At 57.8% G+C, this 27172-nt stretch overlaps 2 protein-coding genes across 2 annotated transcripts; one reads left to right on the top strand and one right to left on the bottom strand.

Annotated features, from left to right (window-relative positions):
- Positions 1-919: 919 nt before the first annotated feature.
- Positions 920-8516, bottom strand: OTOP2 (otopetrin 2). The gene is made up of 6 exons (XM_077162994.1): positions 8204-8516; positions 7538-7674; positions 6294-6352; positions 5765-5898; positions 3521-4398; positions 920-1660 (listed from the first exon to the last, which is right to left on the bottom strand). Exons 1-6 carry the CDS (start codon positions 8514-8516, stop codon positions 1490-1492), a joined length of 1692 nt encoding a protein of 563 aa, XP_077019109.1. The 3' UTR covers positions 920-1489.
- Positions 8517-9826: 1310 nt separating this feature from the next.
- USH1G (USH1 protein network component sans) lies at positions 9827-13558 on the top strand. The gene is made up of 2 exons (XM_077162993.1): positions 9827-10171; positions 12337-13558. Exons 1-2 carry the CDS (start codon positions 10008-10010, stop codon positions 13556-13558), a joined length of 1386 nt encoding a protein of 461 aa, XP_077019108.1. The 5' UTR covers positions 9827-10007.
- The last annotated feature ends 13614 nt before the right edge of the window (positions 13559-27172 follow it).

The raw sequence follows: 27172 nt of genomic DNA, 5'->3' as shown, positions 1-27172 counted from the left end.
CCAGAACAGTCAACATGGCTCATTATCCTAAGGCTGCCTACCTTTGAATGCTATAAAATGCTGAATGCTGCCTGTTTGAATCCTATAAAACACTGAAAGTTTTTCCAGTTTGGGAAGACAGATTTATGGCCCATGGGCCTTCTGATCTCCTTGTTTTGTGCTTAGCAGTAAACTCTCTTCTCTTCCCCAAATCCCGTGTCTACTGATTAACTCTGCATGCATCTGGCAAGGACTAACTTTTGAGCCATAATGTTGGGGCCCTCCCCAGCACCCCCTGCAGCCTTTCAGACGCAGCCCACCTCATCCTGCTGATGGGTCACTCCACACTTTCCTCACGCGTCCCCTAGGGTGCAATGCTGCTGCTCCCATGCTCTCACTCTCCCCCAAAATACCGTGCCCCACCCCAAACGGTCCCCCTTTACCTGCCTCTGGCTGGCTGTCAGTTCTTACTCCTCTCCTGGCTCCAGTGCCTCCCTTTTGGTCCTTCCCTGACCTGGCCGACCTCTGTCTCCCTCCCTCCTAAGTCCTCAATACCTTTAGAATAGGAGAGGACTCGGGCTTTGAGAGGAGCCCCAGGGACCCCCAGCGAGTGGGAGTGGTGGGTAAGGGGAGGCCTGGGGGTGAGAGTCTTAGCCCCCCAATTCCTCTTAAACTAGAAACCCCCTGTTTACGTTTATGTTATAAACTTGGGTTCCTGAAATATTTTACGTGTGGGTGTGTGTGAGTGAATGTTCCGCAGCTTTAAAAAGTTTGAAAATTGTTCTCAGTGGAAAGGCTCTGTCACTCTTTAGTTATGTGACCTTGGCCATGCCACTTCCCCTTTTGAGATCTGTTTCCTTCTTTGTAAAATATGGCAGTTAGACAAGGTGAGTGCTTCCTGACCCACTTTTTGCATTATGGAGCACATAAAAATACCTGATAATATGTGTCTGCCATCCTAGGGATAAAGGGAAGAGGAAGGTGGGGGGTCAGGAATCTCCACCAGTTCCTCCCAGCCACCCAATGACTTTTTCAGCTGGTCTGTAATTTGGACCTGGCTCACCCACCGAAAAGCTTGGGACCTCAGACTCTCCACCGCCCCCTTCCCACTCTGACCCCCAAGATCCTCTCCTGTGACCATCTCAGATGGGGTGGGTGAGACAAGAAGTAGGGGCAGGGGCAAATCACAGGTTTATTGGTTTCCAGCTCCAGCAGCAGTGCTGGTCAGGCCACGGGGCTGGGAATGGCAGTGGCACCGAGGCTGGTCTGAGAAGCGCTGCGGGGGAGGTCCTGGGTTAGGATCCCCCATCGCCCCATGCCCCACCCCACCTCCCATCACCCCATGCCCCAGGGCTGTACTGGAGCACGTGGGCATGTCTTGATTTAAAAACATCCTGGAAAAATAACTTCTATGAAAATTCCACGCTCAGCAGCTGCAGAGACGGGGGGCTCCTCCCCGGGGGGCGCTGTGGGTGGGCCCTGAGCTGCGCCCCGTGTCCCTGGCGGTGCGTCAGGACAGCACGTAGACCTCCAGCAGGCTGGAGACGGCGTGCATGCGGTAGAAGATGCCGAAGGGCAGGCAGATGTTCACGATGGCGGCCCAGAGGGAGTAGCCATAGAAATTCACCTCCACGGTGTTGCTGAAGTGTGGGCGGGCGCCAAAGGCAGGCATGATCCACAGCTGGGCAGAGAGAGGTGCGCATCAGCCCGGCCCCGAGCCCACAGGCTCTACGGGCTCTGCCCCGCTGCCCCAGGAGGGACCCCGGCCCTCGGGCGTGGTGAACAGAGAGGGCAGGGGTGACTGAGTGGGGAACTCCAGGGTCTTGGGCAGGGCTTGGCACTTGTTAAGGAGCTCAGGACAATATGCTCAACTGAGCTTGCCCATCCCAAAGCTCGAGTTTCACTAGTGGTCACAGCTCCCATCACCCTTAGCAGGACCCACTCACGGGAGGAGAGATGGGGGGGAGAAGAGGGGTTCAAGAGACGACATAAGACCTAGGTACAAATGGCTAAATCGGGGGCTCCCCAGGAGAGGTGTGTGCACAGGTGGTAGAATCAGGTAAGCCCAGCACAACTGGTTTAGGGTCCAGCCAAATGGCTAAACCTGCCTCCCCCCATGCCCTGGCCCTCCGAGAGCTCCCCCAACCCTGCAGCCTTGGGAGAAGGAGGACAAAGCTGGACTCCTGCTTCATCTCTATGAGCTTCCCTGGTTCAGGTCTGGAGTATGAGGCAAAGAACAAAGGTTTTGAGGCAAGCGCTTCCCCTCTCCCAGTCAGCTGCAATCCTTAGCCACAGCTCTGTCCCCTTCTGAGCTTCAGCTTCTGTCCTATACAATGAAGGGACTGGAATGGATGTTCTCCCAGGTGATCCAGGCTCGGCCACCTGGAGCAGAAGCAGCCTCCTAGAAGGTGACTCCGGCTGGTGGGCGGGGCCTGGGTGGAAGGTGGGGGTGGGGCTGGGGTGGGGCGGGGCACCAAAGCCAGCAGAGAGCATGAGACCTCCAGCCTTATTGTTTCTACCCAAGGGATAGGCAGAGACTGGGGACCACTTGTCTTTCTTAGCTGGGAGCTGCTGCAAGGATGGGACCTACCATATGTCTGGGACAGTGACTGCCAAGGCTGAGCCCCACGCACAGTGGCGGCTTCACCAGAACACACTGAGAACAGTTAGGGCTGCTGGTGCATTGCCTGTGGACCATACCCGGATGTATCCTGGGGATATTAGGGGCGTTTCTATATTAGGGGTATTTTTCCATGGGGTGGGGGGCACAGCTAAAGTTGCAATGTTTATGTTGAGTTGAGCTTTCATTAGAGGTGTTTTCTCTATTTGGGAAGTACCCATATTGGTACATGTTTCTATATTAGAGATTTCCCAACTGGAGATTATATCTGCCCTGGGGCATCGCTATACTAGGCCATAGCTCCAGTGGGAGTGTATCTGTATTGGGGTGTCCCTTCACTAAGGTGTTTCTGCCTCGGGGTGTTTCCATACAGGGTGTATCTATGCATCAGCTGAAGTCAGGTTCTGGACGGTGGGGTCTCTCTTGGGGAGAGGCTGTGCCGAATCATGGGGGAGGGGGTGTCACCCCCTCCCTGCACAGCCCGCCCTGCCCTCTGCTCACAGACTGCTCACACTTATGCTCCTCTCTGCTACTTCCTGAGGCTGCTCCAATTATTCTGAGAAGCAGACAGGTCACGAGTTCCCGAGATCAGTCACACCTCCCACCCAGCTCACCCGGCTCTCCCAGCTCCGTGTCACCTCTGCCCAGCCCCCATGACAGCATTCCCAGGGACCCCTCTGCTTCCACCCTCTGTCTAGATGCGGGAACGCTGGGATGTCATTCTCTCAGTGTGCCCTGACATGTTTTTGCCCAAGGGCTGCCCCATGCCCGCTCTGAACCTGGTCCTTTCCTAGAGAGCGGTAAGACTCTCCAGTGGGATGGGGGTGAACCCAGAAGGGTAAGTGAATGAACCCATAAGAACGTCCTTCCTCGGCCTTCCCGCTGCCAGCCCACCACATCTTCCCCCCCACCCCTACTCACGATGATGTTGCAGAGAAGGAGGAACAGAGAAATGTCCTTCAGGCACCGGCGTCTCCAGTGGCCCCTGGGGGCCGAGATGACAGCCACTGTGTTCTGTGGGTCTGCAAGGCTGGAGCCAACCAGCCTGGGGGTGGGCGGGCAGGCGGGCAAGGTGTGGAGGGCATCCAGGTTGGCAAAGGTAAGGCCGTGGCAAGACTCCTTGGGGGGAGTGTCATGAGCTTCAGCCCCGGGTGGTCCCCGGTGGAGGCTCTCGATGATGAAGACATTCTGGAAGGTGTGCTGGGCGATCATGAGCAGGGCATGGGTTAGGTTGAGGCCCCCCAGCAAGTCCTTGGGCAGGCCCACCACCACGGCCACGATGGAATAGTAGGAGATGGCATACTGGCCCAGGGCGGCCCCCATCAGCAGGGCCACGTCCAGGGTGCGTGTGGGGTTCTTATGGTGGTCCATGGCCCGGCGGTCAAAGCGGTAGATGATGGAGCCGCTCAGGCTGACCAAGGTCATAAGCCCCAGACAGACGATGTTGAAGCTGTAGTAGATGACCAGGGCCTGCCGGGTGTGGCCCCCCTCCCCACTCACTTGGACCTCGTAGATGATGAAGACGACCAGTCCCACCACGAAGAGAACCAGGCCCAGGACCGGGCCAGCAAAAAAGGTCTCCCGGAAGAGGTTGACCCGGGATGGGGTATGGCCATGGCCGTGGGTGGAGGGCAGCAGCCGGCCCACGTTCTTCCACATGACGTAGAGCATGGTGGATGCAAAGAGGCTGTACTCAATGTTGAAGGGATACAGGTAGAAGTAGCCTTGCTGGAAGATCTGGCAGAGGGCCGTGTTACAGGAGCAGGAGTCTCCTCCAACCTGGCTGCCCGCACGCTCCGCTGTGGAGAGAGGGACACGGAGCTGAACTGTTCCTGGAGATGCCCCATCTCAAGAGCTGCACTCCTACACTGTGGCATTCATTCACTCTATAAATATTTATTGAGCACCTACTATGAGCCAGAACTGTGGGAAACACTGTGGGAAAATAAACCCTCACTTCTTCCCCACCAGCAACGATCCCTATCTCCCTGAGATGGACGAGGTTTTGGTTCTATTCAAAGGTGGCCCTGTTGGGAACCCCATAAAGTTCAAGCTTCCTCACAGTTCTCCCCAAGATCTGACAACCCAGAAAGTGAGCTGCCATGAGCAGGTCTGGACCATGACCTCTTGTCACTTCAATTTGTACCTTGCTGATAGGAATCTTATCTCGTCTCCAGATACTGCCTTGTAGGATACCTGGGCTGTGACAAACATCTCTTCTGATCTCCAGAACTCTCCCAGCTGGTTTTGCAGATGAAGATACCATGGCTCTACTTGCAATGGCCAAGCTGTAGCTATTACCTGACCCCCAACCGTCAGGCAGTTTCTCCCCAGCATTTCTCTTTCCATCCCCAAGGCCCCACCATGTCTAATGGATGGTTTTCCCCATCCTAGAAATTCTCGGTCTGCATATGGTCCTTTATCTCCTCTGCGGGCCTGGGGTCTCCCTGAAGCGGGGCCCATACTTGCAGTTCCTGGAACTTCCCATGCCGGGAGTGGGGTGTGTGTGTCTTTAGCGAAGTCCAGATGAGCTTAGCCATCCAGTCTGGTCCTGGTTGAGTGAGGAGCCCTCAAAGAAGTCCAGAGAGCCAGGACCAGAGAGGCTGTGCACTCTGTCCTACTGGTATAGTTTATCAGTTAAGGCAATGATGGATTTGAACACTGGTTCTCCAAGTTCCAGCTCTGTGACCTTGGGCAAGTTACTTAACTCTCTGAGCCTCCATTTATTCATCCTTAAAATGGGGACATTAATAGTATCCATCTCCTAGGGAGATAGTGAGGGTTAAGATGGTGTGTTTAAGACCTTCAGCCTGAGATATCGAGCTCATGCATTGTCACTATGCTGTCGTTACTATTATTTCTCACTTCTTCCCAAATTCTCCCCACCTGCAAACCACCCTGCCTCCCATCTCCTTTCCCTAGCTTAATCACCCTTGCTCTATCTTCTTGTAGACTGAGTCCTTTTTCTCTGTGCGATGGAGATAGTGGGGCCAAGACTATATCCCCAATGCCCTGTCTCCTGGGTGACCTACATCAAAACTTCTTCAGAAGTGTCGATGTCCTCCAAACCCTGTGAGGCACAGAAGACCGACTCTACAAACCTACAGAGCCCCAGCCTGCAGCCTGGCAGCCGTAGGGCAGGGTGTGCCTGCAGTGGGAACTCACAGTCGGGGGCCAGGCGGGTGTGGCTGGTGTTGCCATGAGAGCTGCTGTAGGAGTGGGCCTGGTGCACGGATTCATCCACCACGGCTGCCATCCAGATGGCCAGGTTGGTGGTGAGTGTGAACATAAGACCACACCTGTTGGGGGAGGAGAGCAAAGAGGACAGTGAGAGTCTTTGGCTCACCTTGGGTCCCTGGCGAGGTGGAGATGGGAGCTACACTGGGAGACAGGGTCTATAGTGGGAGACGGTATTGAGAAGCCAGAAGCAGCCAGGCCCTTGTTGCAAACAGGGCAGCCGAGTTTGGAAGGATGGAGAGACATGGAGCCTGGCCAGAATCCGTGCAGGAGAGGGCCAAGGGGGCCTACCCAGCCCACCACACCATTCTGCCAGGCACATGTGGGTGTGCACATAGTCACACACACATGGCAGGGGCAGGACCCAGGGGGCAGAAGGGGGGCCTTTGCCCCCAGGTTGGAAAGTCTTCCTGTCTTCTGCCAGGTGTGCACTCTGGCCACTGGAATAGGAACTCACCGGGTCAGATCGAGGTGGACGTGAGTACAGTCTTTGGCCGAGACCCAGAGAAAGTAAGTCTGTGTCGAGAGAGAGCAGTGAGGGCCAATTGGACTGCAGATGGACCCAGCTCCATGCAAGTTCAACGTTGGGTTCTCTCCATCCCAAGAGGCCGGAGACTACGTTATCAGGGTTACTCCAGCATTAGAGCATTCTCTCTAGTCTATGAAACAGTTTGTATAAAATAGTGGTTCTCTGTTATAGAAACAGTTGCAAAGTGTTACGTGTAAAACTCTCTGGTCTTGGTGGACTGTGTGTGTAGGTGTGTGTGTGTACGTGTGTTTGTATGTTCGGGGGGACACAGAATCCACTAGAGTTTTGACTGCTGAATTAACCTCTTTCCGAGAGGTAAGAGCCTCAGGCTAGGTCTTGCCTAATGTAGAAAGAGTGTCTCTGGTGACTTCTCACCTTCCTTTCACAACATTTCCTACCTCAACTTCACCCTTTGTCCCCTTGCAAGCTCTTGCTCTCATCTGGCTGTCAACAAACCCCTGCTATGGTGCTGGTTGATGTGAGGTGTCTGTATTTCATTTTATGTAAGTGGTCTTCAAACTTCTAAAGTGTCAAGGATGAAAACTAGATTAATGCTGAAGTCATGCAAGTGCTGGATTGTGGATACATGGGCAGCAGGGGGCTGTTTCGGGGAGGTCCGTACATGTGTTCATTTGGCCATGGCACAGAGCTGTGGTCTTATCTTCTCAACCTGAAGATCCTCTAAAGTGGTGTTTTTGCCAGAAATAAAGATCTATATCTGCATCTATCTATAAATATATATATTTGGAATTGCTTGAAAAATCCCAGCTCCAGGATACCCTCCTCCCTGAATGAGTATAGAACTCAGGGACCAGGGCTGAGGCCAAACCAGCCCTGCCCAGGGCAGGAGCAGGACCCCCAGCTGAGAGCAATGCCCTCCACGGGTGCCCAAGGTGGGCAGTCTAGGTTCTAGGAGACAGAGGCACTGTCACACTCACACCTGCTAGGTGTTTGCTCTCTAATGCTGCAGAGGTTGAAATGAAATCACAGGGCCCATAAGTAGGAGCTGACATATGACCCAGATTTATGGGCTCCTATGACCCCCGCTGCCGCCCCGGGCTCGCTTCACCTAGTCTCTCAGGGAAGAAGGGGAAGAGGAACTCAGGCGCCCTGACCCCTTGCCAAGTGGCTGGCTCCTTTCCACCCCATTCAGGGCCACTCCCCGCAATCACCTGGACGATGACAAACACAGCCTGGATGAGGGGGTACAGGATCTTGATGGCTGACTGGCACTCAAAGAAGCTGGAGTAGTAGCCGGTCTTGAAAACATCCATGACGAGAGTGCAGATGCCAAACAGCACCAGCCCACCTGGGGGGTAGCCGGGGCAGCGGGGAGGCGGGAGAGAAGACTTAGAGACCCAGCCGGCCCCTCCTGGGGGCTCTGAGGATGGGGGGCCTGATGGCTGGGTGGATGGGTGAGTGGTAGGATGAATGGGTGGGTGGATTCCATGGATGAATGGGTGATGGAAGAAGTGATGTGTGAGGTCTGTGAGGCCCCCCTCTCTGCTTGGGGGCTGCTTGGAGGAATGGAGGGTCCTGCTTGGGCTCTTTCAGCTGCTCTGCCTTCTCTTGAGCCACGGCTTTCCCTGGTCCACCCTTCTCCAATCTTGAGCCTGCACAAAGGCTTTCCCTTCCATTCCTCCATCCATTCCTCCTCCAGGACCCTTTCCTTCCTCTTCTCCCCCAGCTGCAGCCCGCCTCCCCCTCCAGCCACATCCAGTACTTGTGGGGGAACCGCTCAGGGCTCCGCCTCGACGAGCATTCTGCAATTCGCGCGGGAGCGTCAGCCCCCAGCTCCCCGCCTGGCCCACCCACCTCCGCCCCACCTCCGCGGGCACCTCGGAGCCAGATGGGGCCGGCGTGCGCGTCCCGGTAGGGGATGGCGTCGGGGCAGCGCGCGGTGCGGAGGAGGTAGAAGAGGGTCCAGAGCCCGGCCAGCAGCATCATGGTGGTGAGCAGCGCGAACACGTCGGTGTCGTACACGGCCACCTTGTTGAAGGCGCCGCCGCTGATGAGCGTGCAGGCGAGGAGCAGCACGTTGACGGACAGCAGCACGGACAGCAGGCGGCCGCCCTTCTTCCACACCTCGCGGGGGGCGGGCCGCGGCGCCGGAGGGCTCTCCTTGGGGCCCGAGGCCAGTTCCTCGGACATGGCGGGGCCGCCGGAGGAGGTTGGAGGGGTCACTGTGGGGGAGGAGCAGACAGGCCCCCAGGTCGACCCCGAGGGCTCTCCTCCTCCCATCCTATCCCCAGATACAGGATCTGGGGAGTCGCTAACCCGAGGGTCGGGGGCTCAGGGTCTGGGGCGTGGAGGAGGGGCGGGGGAAGCGCAAGGAAAACAGCGGAGCCTGCGCCCCCGACGGGAGGAAAGGAAGCCGCCACTCGGAACCCCGTCGAGATCCCCAGTCTTTTCCAAGGTCCCCACCCCCAAAGTCCGACGGCCGCAGGTCCCAGGCACCCACCTGGCTGCTCCGGGGGCCGGGGCTGAGCAGAGGGCCGGGGGGCGGCGAGAGTCTCCTCTCTCCCACGCGGGGCTGGACGGGCGCTTTATACCCGGGAGGGCAGGGTGATTTACAGCCGCGGGTGGGCTGGCAGCTCGGCTCCATAAACCTCTCAGTCCCGCTCACATGATCCATCTTCTCTCAGAGCTGAATTTAGGGAAGAGCGCGCGGAGCCAGATAAGGCGAGATTTATATTTATCCGAGAAGAGGTGCCCCCTCCCCCGCCGCCCCGTCACCCCGGCGCGGCCCTGCTCCGGCGCAGCCCCGCACTGCGGCACCCGGAGGGCACCCCGCCCCCGGCGCCCCGCGATCCCGGCGCTCAGGGCCGCTAGAGCTGGTGCCCCAAAGACGCCCCACGGGCCCGCAGGCACCCGCGCGCCCTCCCAGCCCCGGTGCGCCCTGGACCTTTGTGCTTCTCTCCTTGCTGCCCCGAGATCGGGACCCCGACGGCCCTCGCAGTGATCGAAGTTCCTCCTTCTAGCCTCCCACTACCTCTGCCCGGCCCGCAGCTGCGAAGTCCGGGGCCCGGTGCGCTCTCCCCACGCGGCTCGCGGCGCCCGCGCCCAGCCTTTAGCGCCGCCTGCTGGGCGGTGGCTGGCGGACGCCGTGTCCTGCTCGCAGACGGCCTTGTCCTCTTAGGCCCACGGTCCAGGTGTTCAGGACTGCCCTTCCACGCCGCCCGCGGGCATCCCTCCCCGGTCTTGACCCGTTCTTTTGACGGGTGCAGAAGTCGGGAACCTCAGCACCCTGGTTCTAGTGAAGACGGTTCCCAGACTGTCCCCAGGGGGATATGGGGTGGGCACTTATGGGGAAAGGCCAGGGCTCGGGGCGGGCCAACCCTGAGCAGCAGAAGCGGGGTGTTTAGGACCCAGGGGAAGCCCGGGGGGGCGGATCCCCCTGGGCCGCGGGAGATCCTCCCCCGGCACCCCCCTCCCCCCCATCAACCCGGGTGCGCGGCTCAGATGTCCCGGTAGCCGCGGCTCTGGCGCTCTGCACCCTCCATCTGCGGCAGCGGGGGCTGGCGGCCCCGGCCCGGGCCAGGCCCCCTCCCTCAACCCCATGCCTCAGCCCTAGCCCCTCCGCCCTACCCCGCTGGGGGCTCATTCCGGTGCCTCCTGCCCGCCCCATCCAAGTCGGCCGCCATGAACGACCAGTACCACCGGGCGGCCCGGGACGGCTACCTGGAGCTCCTCAAGGAGGCCACGCGGAAGGAGCTGAACGCCCCTGACGAGGATGGCATGACCCCGACCCTCTGGGCTGCCTACCACGGCCACTTGGAGTCGCTGCGCCTCATCGTCAGCCGCGGGTGAGCGCCCCCACCCCCCACCCCCAGCGGGGTCGGGGAGGAAGAGAAGGGCCTCCCAGAGCATCTCCTCCTTCCTGGGAGCCGCTTTCCACTGCCTCAAGGCAGGACCCAGTGCAGCACCTGAGGCCTGGCAGTCTAGGGAGAGAAGGGGAGAGAAGCTGAGGCTGGGAACACTGGTGACCTGGCTGGGAACCAGGAGGAGAGGGACCCGGCGCTGGGGGCCCCATGATTGTGGGGGAGGCGGCAGAGCCAGGGGACGGTGGGAGAGGTCTCTGAGCAGGTGCCACCTGGAAGCGAGGGGCCTGGTGAGAACCTGGGAGAAGGCAGAGAAGCCTCAAGGGGGCCAGAGGGGGGCTAGGAAAGGACGGTGTCTTCCCTGTCCCCTTGTCCCCAGAACAGATCTAAAAAGCTCTCCAGGCAGCACCCACACCTTCCTTGGACTGGGCCTCACACAGCTCTCTGGCTCACGCTGCTCCTTCCTGGGATTTATGGGCACTGTCCCCATCTCCAAATGCCACTGGCTCAGCCACCCCATTAACTCTTGCTGTGCCCCCTCTCCCATGAGCAACTGGGAGTCAGTGAGGTAGCTGCCCTGGAGGGTCCTCTCTCCCCTCCCCCCTCTGGGTATGTGTGCGTGTGAAGTCCAAGCATGAAGGCCAAGGAAGGGGTAAAGAGGTAGCAGCTGAGAAATGCGGGGTTCAGGGCCGATGAAGTGGGGTCTCCTGGGCTAAACTGTACTGTGAACAGCTCCCCCACCATTGTGGTTTTAGAAGTCAGTTGGAGCTTACACCAAGGGCAGTCTAGAAATGGAAAATGGGGTGTCCCAACGGGATTCACCTCACCTGACCCTGGGAAATCTTGCTGGAAGGGCAGGGGCTGGGCTGGCCCTGGTGGCCTGGGCACATGGTGAGTCGGGAAACATCTGTGGGTGTTCCAAGGGCTCTGCCCAGCAGCAGGTGGGAGCAGCTCCTAAGGCCAGGTGGCCCCTCTCCACCCCAGGAAGGCACACAGTGACCCCTTGCCCCCCGCATCCTCAGGGAGACTCGTGGGAGGGAGAAAGAAGGCTCCCTCTTTGGTATGTCAAGCTCCCTAACACAGAGGGCAAGGATTGGTGCTTGATGGGGCATGGGCTCAAAGCCACAGCCCCTCCCCAAATCATCCTGCAGGACTTGGAGCTCTGGGTGGGGGGAAGCAGAGGGGAGGGGTGTTGGGGAGCTGCTGAAACAAAGGAGTGATTCTTCCTCAGGCCCTGGGGAAGGTGGCCCTGTGGCCTCATTAGCGTGGGGTAGGGGTGCTGAGTTAGGTCCCCAAGAGAGGACAGAGCTCTGCAGGAGACTCAGCTTCCTGGTTCCGCCAGCTGGGCCTGCCCCAAGGGGGGTACCCTCTGATGTGTGTGTGGGGAGGGTTGGAAGGGACTGGGTGGGAACCCCAGGACTAGCCCATGCCAGTCAGTCTCCCAGCGCTCCCACTGATAGAGCAGCCCCGGGAGGGGAAGGTGGCCTGGGCCCTAGCTGCCCGCTTCCCTCCTCCTTCCCTCCTGTCCTGGCTGGCCCCACACTCCCCTCCCGGGCCAGGCCAAGACCCGACACCTGCTCTCACACGCGGGCTTGCCAGGCCTGGCCCTGCTCCCTGCAGACATGGCCGTGCCCACCGCCACGCACGCACACTGCCTCCGGCTCTCCTGCGAAGCGCAGGCCCAGCGCACCCCACCCTCTCGGCCCCTCACCCTCGCCGGGCACACACAGTCACACACTCACCCCCATGCCTGCCTGGGGACCCAGTCGTGGCCCTGGCCCACCACCTCTAGGGCAGCTCCCCGCCGGGCCCCATGAATAATTCACTCCTTTCTCTCTGGGCATCAAATATTTATCCCCTGAGATTCCCAGCCCGCAGTTCTCTTGGGGAAGGCCCCGCCCTGGCCCCGCCTTCTCCTTAGCCACGCCCCTAGGGGGGCCGGTGGGGGGGGGCGGATTACTCCCGCACATCCAGCCCGGGTGGGGGTCTGGTGGCCTGCATGTGCCCGCGAGAGGGAAGAGGTCTCAGGGTCACAGCCCCCTTTGGGGCCTGGGGTGGCGACGATGAAGGAAGCTCGGCAAGCCTGGAGGCCCCTGCGGGCGCCCTCCCCTCAACCCACATCACGCCGCCCCACGTGTCCTCCCTTGCAGGGGTGATCCGGACAAGTGCGACATCTGGGGCAACACGCCCCTGCACCTGGCAGCTTCCAACGGCCACCTGCACTGCCTGTCCTTCCTGGTGTCCTTTGGCGCCAACATCTGGTGCCTGGACAACGACTACCACACGCCGTTGGACATGGCTGCCAGGAAGGGCCACATGGAGTGCGTGCGCTGCCTGGACTCGGTGGCGGCCAAGCAGAGCGGCCTCAACCCCCGGCTGGTGGCCAAGCTGAAGGACAAGGCATTCCGCGAGGCGGAGCGGCGCGTGCGCGAGTGCGCCAAGCTGCAGCGCAAGCACCACGAGCGCATGGAGCGGCGCTACCGGCGCGAGCTGGCTGAGCGCTCCGACACGCTCAGCTTCTCCAGCCTCACCTCCAGCACCCTGAGCCGCCGGCTGCAGCACCTGGCACTGAGCAGCCACCTGCCCTACTCGCAGGCCACGCTGCACGGCACCGCCAGGGGCAAGACCAAGATCCAGCGGAAGCTGGAGCGGCGCAAGCAGGGCGGCGAGGGCACCTTCAAGGTCTCCGAGGACGGCCGCAAGAGCGTGCGCTCGCTCTCGGGGCTGCAACTGGGCAGCGACGTGATGTTCGTGCGCCCGGGCCCCTACGCCAACCCCAAGGACTGGGGCCGCTCCCCGCTCCGGGACATGTTCCTCTCGGACGAGGACAGCCTCTCCCGTGCCACGCTGGCGGCCGAGCCAGCCCACTCTGAGGTCAGCACCGACTCCGGCCACGACTCCCTGTTTACTCGCCCCGGCCTGGGCACCATGGTGTTCCGCAGGAACTACGTGAGCAGCGGGCTGCACGGACTGGGCCGCGAGGACCGGGGACCCAACGGAGCAGGCCCGCCGCGGGGTCGCCTGCAGAGCTCCCCTAGCCTGGACGACGACAGCCTGGGCAGTGCCAACAGCCTGCAGGACCGCAGCTGCGGGGACGAGCTGCCCTGGGACGAGCTGGACTTGGGTCTGGATGAGGACCTGGAACCGGAGACGAGTCCGCTGGACACCTTCCTGGCCTCCCTGCACATGGAGGAGGTGGCCGTCCTGCTGCGGCAGGAGAAGATCGACCTGGAAGCGCTGATGCTGTGCTCCGACCCCGACCTCCGCGGCATCGGCATCCCCCTGGGGCCGCGCAAGAAGATCCTGGGGGCCGTGCGCAGGCGGCGGCAGGCGCTGGAGCGCCCGCCAGCCCTGGAGGACACAGAGCTGTGAGTGCCGGGAGCCTCGGGACGGGGGGCTGCGGTGGCGGCTGGGGAGGGCTGGAGCCGAGCATCTGACTTTTCAGAGTGAGAAGGGGCAGGACACCATATGTCATAAAGACCTAAGTCACCCTCAGTTGCAAGGCACCCCACTGTTTTCTTTACCACCGAGTCAGAAAAGGAACCTGCCAAGTGAATTAGGACAGGAGGCTGCCTTATCACAGCTAGTGTAAAATGCACCTCGAATTTGGAGATTATCGAAACGTGACAAAATCGTGTCCAGGAGCCACAAGGCACTTTGCGTCTGCCCATCTCCCCGGGAAGGGGCTAGGCCCAGGCACGCCTCACTTAAGCCCTCTCAACTCCTGTGGGAGGTGGATGTATCCCTACTTCACAGGGGAGAAAGTGGAGGCTCAGGGGATGAGGATAACTCGCCCCGAGGCCTTGCCACCTCTGAGTGCAGAGCTGGGATTGACCCCTGGTCTGGGTGGCCGTGGGGTCTGGGGAAAAGGTGCTTCCCTGGGGACACGAGCTGTGGAAGCCAGTAGGCACACCCCGGCCCTTCAATAGCTCAGGCCTTAAGGCAGACGTTTTACCCGCTGGTCCCTGAATCCTGCTGCCAGGGATGTACGCACAACTGCTCCCACATGAAAGAGCTGTCCGGGGAGCCTGAGGCTGTTGGCTCACCCCTGCCCGGACCCCTCCCTCGCAGCATCTCACAAAGCCCACAGATGCTCCTGCCTTTTTTGACATATCTACGGCCCTGCCCTGGGTGCTGGAGCAGGGGTGGGTGTGGGGAGGTACACTGGCTGAGGCTAGTTGTCACGGTGGCTGGGCCTGGTCTAAGGGGCTGCCCTCAACCCAGGCCTGTTTCTGTCTGCCTCTTTCTCCACAGATAACCAGGAGCACCTTTCCCCAGACCAAAACGAATTGCAAGTTGCCACAACCTGAGGAGGGGCTGCAAGGTCCCCACAGTTGCCAGCCCTGCAGCCTTGAAGCCCTGAGTGCCCCAGCTGCCTCCAGAGCCTACCCGGGCCCTGGAGCAGAGGGCGTGGCCTAGAGAAGTTGAGGGCCCCAGAGCCCCTGGGCCGCCCCCATCTGAGCGGCCAAAGGGTCAAGCGGATTAAGGAAGGCCAGCCCCAGAGGGAGGGCAGGGGCTGCTCAGACCTCAGGGCCACTCAGACCCCAGGGTCCCCCCACCCCCTCCTCCAAGGGCCCCATTCTCTCCTGAGTTCAGACTGGAGACCTGCTTCCTTCCTGTGCTTGTGTGAAGGGAACAGTTTGGGTGGCTCCCCCTGTACCCCTCCCTCCCAATACACCCCGGCGGGGAGCTTTCCAGGCCAGCCTCTTCAGCCAAACGCCCTGACTTGCTGCCCTGCCCTGTCCCCGAGCCTGGCCAGCCCCCTTCTTCTTTACCCACTGGCCATAGCTGGGGAGCTGGAATGCCAGGCTCTCCCCATCCCAGTCCCCCTCCTGGGCTGTGCAGCTGCCCCTCCCCTTGGAGGTTCTCTAGAGCACCAGTTTAGAGGTGTAAGGTGCTAGAGCAGCAGGCTGCAGGATTTGGGTGCCCAGGCCTGGCAGGCTTGCTCTGGCCTAGAGAAAGGCACCTGCCAGATCTCTTGGGGTTGCCTGGCCTGGGAAAGGCACCAAAGCTGGGCGTCGCTGGGTATCAGCCGCATGTGGGCAAGTCCTGCGATGTGGACACCAGAGGAGCCTGAGGGTGGGGATAATCTAAGCTGCTGGCTGTCCGCAGGTCCCAGGGCCGTGTCCGTGTGCCTTTGGGTTGAGCTCCGCAGCTATGTGATTCCCTGTGGGTGGTGGGTAAGCCAGAGCTCAGCGTGGGTCCCAGCTCTGTGATGGTGGTGAGCCTGGGGAGTGGGGGTGGGGACAGACGTGTGTCCTCAGAACTCCCCAGAACTCCCCAGGCAGACCAAGCCAAGGTCACTGCTGGGTAGGGATCACTCAGGAACCCATACATGTGCGTGTGCACATACGCACGACTCCGCAGTCACGGCCCCTGTCTGGCAGTGACCCTATTCCTGTCCATCCACTTGGGAAGCCGCTCCCACAGGAGCCCCCAGCTCCTCCTAGGCCCCATGGGACAGAGGAGAGAACCCCAAAAGAATACCACAGGCTTCCCCCCTGGCCTGTCTGTGAGGGAGGCCTCTAGGAGGGGCCCAGGGGTGGGGGCCTTGCCCTCCCATCCACACACACCCAGAGCTGAGGGGAGAAGGAGGTGGTCACGGCTCCCCACTGTGGGGCCCTGGGTGCTTTGCTGCCTGTCACTGACATGTGAAGGTTCCCCCCCCCACAGTCCTCTCTCCTGTTCTCTGGGCCTGGGGCCACCCCCAAGTGCCGACTCGTCTTCCTCGGAGCCCCAGGTGCTGCCCTTTCTCTCCTGCGCCCCATTCCATTGCTACATCTGCCCCTCTCAGCTCTCCCCGCGTTGGGTGAGGAGGCTCTGGGGGACCCACCCCTCTCCAGTGACCCTCTTCCTCAGGCTCATTATAACTTTTGTAGAGAATGTTCTACCTCGTTGTCATGCCTGTGTCTTGTGCTTTATTCCACTGGGGCTGTGAAAGGGGCAGGGTGATGAGTGAGAGGGTGGGGGTGGGGGTGGGAGAGAGTCTTCTCTGTGTATGTGTGTATGTGGCCTTCTTCCTTGCAGGGGGGCCCTGGGTCCTGGGAAAGGGGGTCCTGGAGACTGAGATGGCTCTTGGACATGACCTTCCTTCCCCAGGGCACAACGCCACCCGCCGCCCGAAGTGCATCTCTGAAGGGACTCCCTGCATCCCTGAATTAGGACTTGATGGAGGGGGAGGATTCACAGGGACAGGGACAGGAGATTCCTTGGCAGCTGAGCAAGGAGAACAGCCCAGACTGCAGCCCTGTTCTCTGGGCCTGCAGCTGCTGGGAGCAGCATGACTCTCCCTTCCCAAGAAGGCCCGGGCAACTGTACCCCCGGAAGATGGGGTCCCATCCTCCTGGGCCTGGGTTCGTGAGCCCTGATCTCAAGGTCCCTGCACACCCTGAGTGGCCTCCAGTGGGGTCTCCATGTCCCTCACTAGTACCCTATCCCCAGGAACTCTTGGGGCACTCTGACTCAGGTCCCCTCTCTCTCCTGGGGGAAAGACTCCTCCTTAAGCTAATGCACGATGGGCTCTGTTTTCTCAGGCGCATGTGGGAAAGGGTCCCAGAGTCATTTTGCTTCAGTCCCTCAGCATGCTGGGCCAAGTGTTTCTGCCACGGGGAGTTGAAAAGCATCAGTCAGAAAGGCTCAGAGGACGTTGGTGCAGGAAGGTTGCCCAGTGATCATCTAGTTGTTCTTGGCCCCATTCTGGGGAAGGGACTTGCCCAGGCAGGACCACACCGAGAGCCCAGGCCTCCCCACTGCTTTGGCCACACTTTCCTCACCACCAACCTGCCCAGGGGTGCCCAAAAGCTAGGTGATTCTGCCCAGAGAGTTTCCTCAGGGTGCGCCCGCCCTGCGGCCCCTACTGGCCACCCTGGTCACTGCACCCACCTCACGAGAGCCCCGCCGGTCCCCGTGAAGGTCCAGGGATGGACATGGGGACGAGGACTCGCAGCGACAAGGTAGACAGCGGACAGGAACTTCAGCCTGGAGGCCGAGACTAACCAGGAGCAATGGAGTTAGGGTCCCCGATGGAGCTGGAAGGGGGAAGTCCGGGGCGCCAGGAGCAACGGTGCAACTGAGGAAGCCTGAGGGACACTGAACCCAAGCAAAAGGAAGAAGAATTTTACACAGTGAGAACTGACCAAGTGCCCTAAAGACTGAGGTTGAGGTTAGGGACATTCTAAAAGTTGAGAGTAATCAATAATTCTTAAACATTTTGGGGATTAGAATCTGATCATAATATGGACACTTTCCCTGGAAAAATGCACAAAGGGCACACATGGTCATATACACTTTTGCTTGTAATTCCAGGCAGCTCACGGGGTCCAGGGACCCCAGGTAAAGAGGCCTTGGCTAGACAGCTGGGCAGCTAATGCCTCATAAATGGGATCACTGCACTGGTGGCGATACGGGCAGCAGGAAAAACCAGCACATGCTGAGGCAGGAAGGGCCACCGTGGTACGTGGCCCAGCCCTGTCGTGCTACAGACAAGAAAACTGAGGCCTGAAAGCAGAAGGGACGGCCCAAGGTCACAGAGCTGGCGAATGGGCAAAGCAGCACCAGAAGCCAAGTCTCCCAGTGTCCCCTGCTGCCTCCTGTCCCCACACGACAGCCAGACTCAGATGGCACAGCCCCTGCAAAACTAGTCCCACCCCTTTTCAGCTGTGTGGCCTTAACTAAGTTACCCAGCCTCTCTGAGTCTGTTTCCTTATCTGTTAAATAAGAATTTTAATAACGGTATTAACCCCATAGGTTCTCAGGAGGATGAAAAAATAATGCACAGAAAACACTCAGCACACTGCATGGTGTTTAGCACAAGATCACGGTTCTATGAGAGTGAGCCCCTCTCCCCCCATGTCCCTTGCAGCATCCTCATTTGATCAATAGGGGGCGCTGAAAAGACAGCTAGTGGCCAAGGAACGGAGCATGGGTCAGCTGGCCCAGCCAGAGTCCAGTCAGAGGAGGCATGGGAGGAGCTGTTCCTGGGGTCCCCAAGGAACTGGGCATCTTTTCTGGAGGGGAGTCACAGACTTATTGTCCTTTGCACCTTCTTACACCCCTCTCTGAAATTTGAGTTTATTGAAGGCTTTCCCTACTCCTGGGAGGGTGTTTTCGCCCTCCTCCATTAAGTGTCGGGAGGTGATGTGCCATTACTAAGGTTCCACAACCCGTAGATGAAAGAAGACCCGGGCTTTCAGCCTCCAAGACTGGGTCCCTTTGGCCACCCCTTCCCCAAGGCCGAGCCTTCACGTGTTTACTGTCAACTATTGAAAGCTAACAAGCTGTCAGGCATTTATGTTAGGCACTTCATCTACACCTCACCCTCACAATAAAGCCACCCTATAAAGCAAGTACTACAGGGAGCCTCATTAGCCCCATTTTACAGGTGGGAAAATGGAGGCTCTGAGCAATGATATGACTTGTCCAAAGTCACTGAACTGCCAGATGGATGAGCCAGGCCTCAGCGCCAGATTCTGATGCTCTGGAACCCTGCCTGCCTAAGCACGGTGCTGGACTCTCCACCCCAAAGTACCTGAGTCCTTGGCTAGGGGTTGTCTTTGACCTTGAGTCCCCTTGACCTGGGAAAGCCTGGGTCCTGGGCAGTGCTAGGGTCAGTCTGAGGTGGGGAGGGGATCATGCTGGCAGCTTCAGCAGCTCAGACACATACTTAGCATGACCCGCAGTGCCTGCCCAACCTGGGGCACTGGGCTGGAAGAGGACAGGATAGCCATAGGGTCTCTGGGCAGGATACTGGAGGTACGGTCTGGAAGGGCACAAGCTTCGCGCCTCGAGCCTGCTGAGGTGGGACCGAGGCCTGCAGAAGTATTTTGTCCCAGCCAGAGGGTCCGCCTCGCCGCTGCCTCCCTCTCTGTCTCTAATCTCCCCCTCTCAGAGGTGGGGAGGGGCTGGGGCAGCAGCAACTGCTGGCCGAGTCAGCCCCTGGCCCCCAGCATCCATCCCTCACAGCGTTGTCTCTTGGAGGCTACAGCAGTCATCAGAGCTGGGCCGGGGCAGGGAGGCGTTCTTTACTGGTCCCATTTTACAGGTGCAGCAGCTGAGGCTCGGGGGGCCCAAGGCTGCTGGGAAGGGGCTATACCAGGATGCCTGGTCTGTCCATTTTCCCCTGCTGCACACTGCCTTCTGGAACAGGTACACAGCATTTTCTCCCCGCCAGGCCTGGCAGACCCACGAAAAGGGGATTGCTGCCCCATTCCACAGATCAGAAAACTGGGGCTCAAGAGGCTGCAGCAACTCCTCCGAGCCTCTGAGCACAGAGGAGTCTCACCCAGGTCTCAAAACTCTGGCTCTTTCCATGGCCTCCACCCTGTTGCCGAGTCACCCCACAGGCTCTCCCCTGACACGGGCCCCTCTGTCTCATTCCTGAGTGGGGGGCTCCCCAGCCCGAGAACAGGACCTGGGGAGGTGGGCCAGGGGCCAGGCGGGACTCGCCGCTTCCTCCTCCAGCCCTGGGCACCCGGGGCTCAGCCTCCGCAGCTACCACGGGTGGGTGTGCTTGGGTGTGCCCCTGAGCACCTGCGCATGCTTCTCTAGGTGTGAGATGTGGGCTCAGGGCACCCGGATGAGCACACCGATGAGTGTCTGTGCGAACGTGGGGGTGGGCAAGGTGGGGCCCAGAAGAGGGTGTGTGTGCGAGCATGACTATGTCGTGTGCACGTGTGTGTGTCAGTGCGTGCATATACTAATTGAGTGTGTGTATGAGTGTATGGGCATGTGTAAGTGTGTGTGAATATATATGTGTGTGTGTGTGTGCATGAGTGTGAGTATGTGTGGGCAAGGCCTCTGTGACTCATCTGGAGTCTGATTTTACCCCCTTCCTGCCTGTGATCTTTTTTTGACCTGCCTTCGCCTTCCCCACGCGCCTTCTGACTGCAGTGACTAAGCGCCCCTCACCACCTCCCTCACCCTGACCCACGGCTCCGGTGAGCTTCCCTCCAACCCCTGGGTGACTTGCGGCACCAGAGCCCTGGGGGTGCAGTGGGGCCGTGGGGAAGTGAAGACCAGTTCCCCCCGGAGGCAGGGGCTAAGGTTGAGGCCAATGCACCCCTGTGGGCAGTGAGAGCCTGGTGGCTTGGCCCCTGGTTGTGGTGCCCAGTTTGAACAAATGGCTCTGCTGCTTACTAGGAAAGAAAATTTGTCTTTCTAGGGGTTGGTGTTTCCATCTGTAAATGGGGTTACTTATACACCCCAGGTAGGCCAGTTGTTGCAGATGTGTGGAAAGGGCTTGGTACAGGCCTGGACCCTGAGTAGGTGAGGAGCAGCCAGGGGTAGGGGTGGGGCTAAGGGGGCAACGGCTGTCCCCACATCCCCTTCCATTGTCTCCCCAGTGAACTACTTCCACATTTCCCCTCAGAAACAGCGGCTCAGAGAGGTTAAGCAACTTGCCTAAGGTCACACAGCAAGGATGTGACAGTGCGAGTCCAGAGCCCTGGCTGTAAGCACTGTCCTTGGCTGCCCCCAACTACATGAGAACTGCAGCCCTCGCTCTCCCTCCAGCCCTGGCACTACCCTGCCAGCCCCCTCCCCGCCCCAGGTCAATCCCTAGGCAGTGTCACTCCCTGGCAGGGGACAGGGGTACTGACCAGACATGGGGGGGGGGACAGGGGTGCCGACCATATATAGGGGAGGGACAAGGTGACTCCTGCAAAGCCTCATCAGGATGGAGTCTGGGTTTTCAAGGACCTACCTTGCTATTCAATGTGGGGAGGTACCCTGGGCCCCAGTTTCCTTTCTTGAAAAGTGGGAAGAGGCCGACAGTTCTCAGAGTCTCAGCAGACACCCCCTCCCTACGCTTCAGGGCTCACCCCTTTGCCCTCACGCCCCTCTTCCCCGGGCCTACCTTTTGGACCATCACTAACCTTGCTTCGTCCCTGGGCAGGCAGGAAGGAGGCTGCGGTGAGCCGAGGGGCAGGTCCTCAGAGGTGAGGATGGTGCTGAAGTACTCTCTGCTGGGACCAGGGGAGCTCGGGGTGTCGATGGCCACCCTCGGCTGGCCAGGATCTGAGCTGCAGGGCAGGTCACCTCTCCCCCGGCCCCACCCCTGTGAATAACGCCAGTTACCTCACTGAGCCGGGCCTCCCTGGGGCTTTGATGATTTGATGGCACAAATGGCTGGGAGACCAGGAAGGGGTAAAGACCCAGGCAGCCAGGCTGGAGGTGTAGAAGTGGGTAAATTGCCTGCAGGAGGCGCCTTCCCAAGCTGCCCCAGGCCCTCACCAGTCTCCCTGATCCCGCCCTCCAGCCCTGCAGCCCCATCCCTGGCTCGGGAGCCCCCTCCAGGCCCTGGGGTCAAGGCGGGGCCCCTTCCTGCCCCACCCCAACCACAACAATAATTAACCCCAGTGAACTCCAGCAAATAAAGACCTGAATTGCGGAAGGGAGGACTCATCGCTGCCCCAGGGTGGGGAACTTGGAAGGTCATCTCGACCCCGACCTCCCCAGTCCCTTGTTGCCCGAGTGGGTCCAGAGGCACCCGGGCCACTGGGACTCGGGAGGAGGGTAGCATCTCCACACGAGGTGAAGCCTGGTGGGGCTCACATGTCTTCTTCAGCATCGAATATTCTTTTACGCCTTTTAGCTCCTTCTTCCATATTCTTGATCTTTCCGTGCATCCATCTCTCCATTTACCGACTGATTCCACAAGTGGTTTCTGAGCATCTGCTATGTGTGAGCACTGCGCGATGCCCCAGGGAATCAAAGAGTGAAGACTTGTCTCTGCCGAGCCTGCCCAGGCCTGTCAGTCCCCTGATGAATATTCAGCATTGCCTGAGTACCAGGCACTGTGCTGGGCAGATGGGAATGTGAGTGTGTGCTGGGGAAGGGCAGGTTGGAGGACATGAGAGAGATGCATGCAGAGTCCTCGTCCTCAGGAAGTTCCTAGTGTCGGTGGCCAGAGACTGGGAAGACGGTCACCTGTGCTAGTTCCTCTTCCTGGGTACTGGGAGGCTGCGGTTCCAAGCGTGACTTGCTGTTAGGCTGGGGCAGTGTGCCTGGGTGCTGCCTAAGGGAATGCAGGTGGAAGTGACAGGAGCCACTTCTAGATGTGAGATAAACCCACCTTTTCATGTTCTTGCTTCCACAGCAGGGCCACCATGGCAGCCCCATACTGGAGATGGAGGCGTCACAAGACATCACAAGCCTGAATCCCCAGGTCAACACTGGGAGGAGGGGCTGACATCGGACTGTGATGTGAGCAAGAAATAAACCCTCATTGTGTTTAGACACTGAGATGTTGGGGTTGTTTGTTACAAAAGCTAGTGTCACTTGTCCTGACTGATACAGGCAGACAACGCAGGCACAAGGAACAGGTTGAACATTATGGCTAGACCATAGTATATGAGAGGGGCCATCGTTAAGCAGGGAATGACAACTGAGGTCTGATGTCAGCTGGTAGGTGATTTGCGGTCGGAAGAGAGGGAGATTCAGAAAGCTGGACTGTCTGGCATACGGTACGAGCTTGGTAAAATTGGTTGCAAGAGTGAGCCGCACAAGAACACTAGAAAAACTTTAAGAGGTGGCTTAAGTCACCATCACCCCGGAAGATGGGGAGGGGCCTTGGTTGGGGGGTTATGGGTGCTGGAGACAATGACCCTGGGAATAAAGATGTAAGGGTTTATTCCTGCCCAGGAATCAGGGGTTAGTAAGTAGTCACTCTGGCCCAAGCAAGTGAGTAGTTGGAGAGAGGGCTGAGCAACTTAGACCCTAGACTGTAGCCAGAGGTCTCTAAAGTGGGGTGACAAAACAATTCTGGGGTACAGGGGGAAAATATTAACTGCCCTATTTTTTTTTCTTTTTGCGTTGGGCAGGCACTGGGAATCGAACCCAGGTCTCTGGCATGGCAGATGAAAACTCTGCCTGTTGAGCCACCATGGCGCTTCCTTAACCCCCCATTTATATTTGTCTCACCCATTTGAATTTTTTTTTTAAGTATTTAGGAATACACTGAGGCTCAGAGAGGTTGAGTAACTCACCCAGGGTCACACAGCTAGCAAGACTACCTTACTCAAAAGCCTAGCAATGTTCTTTACATATAATGTGTCTTGTGCAGACAGCTGAGGGTTTAGGTGGGAGCAGAGGCAGGTCTAGGGGAGGGTGGCTGGGAAGAGTAGAACCTTGGCCCTGGCTGGCTCTAACAGAGGCTGGTGGCCCCTTGTGTGGGCTGAGGTCAGGGAGCCCGCCCAGGCCTGCCCATCCACTCCTGCACTGGAGGGTCTGCTGTGAGAAGCCAAGCCTTGACGGGCGCCGGCCTGCCAGCCAGCCACCCCCAGCCTTTCATCTCAGGCTTGTACAATTCATTCTCATCTTTGGGAGTAGGGTCCTGGGAGCAGGGAGGGAGAGGATCAGGGACTGAGAGGCCCAGGTTGGGAAGTTAGAGAGGTTCAGGGAAGAGTTTGGGAGTGTCACCCAAGCTCTGGTGGCACCTGGCAGGAGTTAAGTCAGCTGTTCTGCCACCCCCACCCACTTAGCTGCCAACACCCATGGCAGGGCACTCAGGGGCCATCCCCCCTTCCTCCTACTTCACTGAATTTATGGGTGATGCTTACCTGATGATTTATACCTACAAACACCTATTCCAATTTTGAAGATAAAGCTAATGTCTTACAGATAGAAAAAGGCACACATCATAGGTGATGAATTTCTAGCAACTGACACATCCAAGGGCAAACCAGTACCAGGGCAAGAAATGGAATTTTACCTGCTCCCAGAGGCCCACCGGGGTCCTCTTTCAGATCAGAAACTATCATCCTAATTCTGACTCCATAGATTTGTCTTGCCTGTTTCTGAACTCTGCATAAATGGAACACACAGTCTGTGCTCTTTTGGGTCTGGCTCATTTCGCTCACCATTAGGCTTGGGCTGTATAGTACTCCACGCATGCACATACCATATTTTATGTATCTATTTTACTGTTGGTGGACATCTGGGTTGTTTCCATTTTTTGCCTACTTTGGACAATGCTGCTGTGCACGAGTTTGTGTGTCTTTGCCTTTCGGTTGGGTGGATATATACGGTAGATCAAAGCTTTTTCCATTTAAAAGAAAATCTTCCTTGCCCTTTTGTTTTGCTTTAATCAACTTTATTGCTGTATAATTAAATCTAATAAAATGCACTCATTTTAAGCGTGCAGGCTGATAACCTTTGACAAATGTGATCACTCTCAGAGAATTTCCACTCCCCAGAGAGTTTTCTCAGGCCCTTTGCAATTACTGTCACCACCTACCTCCCAAAAGGCAACTATTGATTTGATTTTTCTCACGACACATTAGTTTTGCCTGTTCCTGAACTTCCTAGAAATAGAATCACATAGTCAGTTCTTGTTGTGTCCTGTACACTTCTTTCCCTCAGTATTCATTCAGACTGTCTCATCAGTTCATAAACAGGGCCATCACAGTCAGCTGATCTTTTTTACTGCGGGTTGGAATTCCACCGTAGGAACGTGTCACAGTTTGCTTATCTCTCCTCCAGGTGATGGGCACTTAGGTGGTGTTATTACGAACCAGGCAACGACAAGCATCCAGGTAGAGGGTTTTGCCTGAACAAATGTTTTCCTGCCTCTTGGGTAAATACCTAAGAGGGTGAATTCCTGGGTCATAGACTAAGTGGCTATTTAACTTTACATGAAACTGCCAAACTGTTTTCCAAAGAGATTGTGCCATTCTAGCCTCTCACCAACCTCTCATGGGTGAGGGGGCTCCCCAGACCACCAACGCTTCCTGTTGCCAGACAGGCTGCTTCAGCTGAGCCTTTCTGGGGGTTGTGAGGTGCTCCCTTCTTGGGGTTTTTATTTGCATTTTCCTAAAGACTGATGGTGCTGAGCCTTTTCCCGTGCTTGTCGGTCGTTTGTATATCTTCTGCGGTCAACTATTCGTGCCTTCCTTATTTTGTCCCCCCACCCCCCATTTCCTCTTCTACAGCCCTGCCCCCCGCCATCTACACCCTCAAATCCTCTTGCTTGGAGGCTCTAAAACAGCCTCCAAACTGGATTTCCTCACTCCAGTGACTTCTCCACTGTGCTGGATGAACCTTCCTAAACATTACATGACACACGTCACTCCCCTGCTCTAAAGCCTGCTATGGCTCCCCATGCCTGCAAGGTCAAGTCTCAACTTTTCAGTCTGCCATTCATAACTCCTGGCCCGGTCCCAGCTGTTCTCTCCTGCCTCCCTTTCCACAACATCCCTAAAAATCTCCCAAGCTCTACTCCTGCTCCATACGTCAAAGAACCCAGAATACCTGGCTCCCTTTCTTCTCTCTTAAGTTTAAGTCTGCTCTAATTCAAGTCTGTCTGCCTCCAGGGAGCATCCCAGCCAGTTCCTCCCTCCTCCCCCAGAGATTCCAGCTTCTTTGAGTTCCTTTAACATGCTGTCTCTGCTCCTGTTTGCCCCCCTACAATGCCACTTAGATATCCAGGGTCCAGCTGGGACCTAGAGAGGGATTTCTTGGCTCCAGAAAGGTCCCTGCCGGTCAGAGGCAGGAGTGGGGGTGGCTTCTGTGGCTTGCATGATAAAAGTAATGGAATTTCCCCCTTATAAAAATAATGAAATACTTCATATTAATATCAAATATGCTTTTAAAAATTGTACATATCTCCTCCCCGAAAATTCTAGTATGCCTGAGGGGGGCGTAATGCAAAAGCGGGAGGTGCAGGGAGGGGGAGGACACCTCCCCCTTCCGTGTCTTAAGAAGTGCTGATGTCGACAAAAGATAATTGGATTTGGAAGAGATGTACTGGATTTGAGTTCTAGTTCTGTCATTTCCTTAAGTTTGGGGCGTCAGGCAGATCAGTTCATCTCTCTGGGCCTCTGCTGATAAAATTTGGCAGGAAATACACAAAACCTATAAAGCTGTGAAAGTCAACGGGAAACTGGCAGGAGCCAGACAGGTGTGTTGTGCCTGTGTGTGTGAGTACGTGCGCTCACCCATGTGTGCCCCTGTGTGCACACCCATGTGTGTGCTCGTGAGTGTGTGTATGGTGAGAATTGATCTATTATATTGTAACCCCTTGAAATATGGGCCAGGTAAGTAAATCTCACCCTTTTTTAAGGAATTGGAGAGAGAAGTGCCTAAGAATTGATGGAGAAAGTCTCCAAGGAAGGCAAATAAAAGTTACTAGCGTTCCTGACTCCCTGACACTCTCTCTCCTCCTTCCCAGAAGTCTCCTGCTGAAGACCCTGCAGCCCTCAGCACACCAGACCTCGCTTGTAAAGGGACTTCAAGATGAAACCAGGAGAAAGTGAAAGAAAAAAAGGGAGAGGAGAAAGGAATCTTCAGAAGCGGAGAAGGGGAATTTACAGAGAACCGTGGCTTGCCCTCAGGCTTATAGAGGTGGGAGTCCCATAGAGCTGGGGGGTGGGGGAAGGCCCGGCTGATGGGAAGGGACCATGGCGGTGCTGGCCTCCAAGTCTCAGAGGGCAGTTTGCCCTTGGCCTTGGCAATGCAGAGGGATCCCAGCTATGTTTCCACCCATCTGGAATGGTGACTTCCGGACGGGCTTTCGCCATGGCCATCCTTCCTCACGGGACCGCCTGGACAGCACTGGGCTGGGAAACCACCTCTGAGCGGGGTCACCCATGCAGGCCGACTCAGAGGGGCTCCCCACTGCCTACAGCTTTGGGGGCAGTGAGTCCTTGAACTTTCTGCCCCACGAATTCGGAAACGTTTATGTACCAAGCCCTGTTCTAGGTACTGAAGATACACCTTGAGCTGAGCAAATCTGACAAAAGAAGGAGCTGCTGTCCGAGTGTCCAGTCTGTGGACTCAGACAAATCAAGAGCAATTACCCGCAACGCCTGCGGGGGTGGCTGCTGAATGCTACCGCGGGATAGGAGGCTAAAAAGGCTACAGCACGCCGGCGCAGGGTGCAGGGTCCGATAAAAGCCCAGGAAGTTATTTGAAGTTGGGCGATCGGGGATCCCCACTGGGGTCCCCGCGCCTCCCGGCCGCGCCCCCTGGAGCCGGGGCCGGTTCTCGCCC

Source organism: Tamandua tetradactyla, chromosome 6 (genome assembly GCF_023851605.1).
Source record: "Tamandua tetradactyla isolate mTamTet1 chromosome 6, mTamTet1.pri, whole genome shotgun sequence".
Taxonomy (NCBI): domain Eukaryota; kingdom Metazoa; phylum Chordata; class Mammalia; order Pilosa; family Myrmecophagidae; genus Tamandua; species Tamandua tetradactyla.
Note: the sequence above shows the minus strand (reverse complement) of the source record. Positions and strands in the feature narration are given on the sequence as shown.

What these genes read in the sequence shown, in the direction of transcription:
- OTOP2 (XM_077162994.1), bottom strand. Translation starts at nt 8,516, where the DNA reads ATGTCCGAGGAACTGGCCTCGGGCCCCAAGGAGAGCCCTCCGGCGCCG. An exon ending in CTGTGTTTGTCATCGTCCAG is followed by an intron (nt 6,353 to 7,537) that starts GTGATTGCGGGG and finishes CTCTCGACACAG; the next exon opens with ACTTACTTTCTCTGGGTCTC. An exon ending in CACCCGCCTGGCCCCCGACT is followed by an intron (nt 4,399 to 5,764) that starts GTGAGTTCCCAC and finishes CTCTCTCCACAG; the next exon opens with CGGAGCGTGCGGGCAGCCAG.
- USH1G (XM_077162993.1), top strand. Translation starts at nt 10,008, where the DNA reads ATGAACGACCAGTACCACCGGGCGGCCCGGGACGGCTACCTGGAGCTC. An exon ending in CGCCTCATCGTCAGCCGCGG is followed by an intron (nt 10,172 to 12,336) that starts GTGAGCGCCCCC and finishes CCTCCCTTGCAG; the next exon opens with GGGTGATCCGGACAAGTGCG.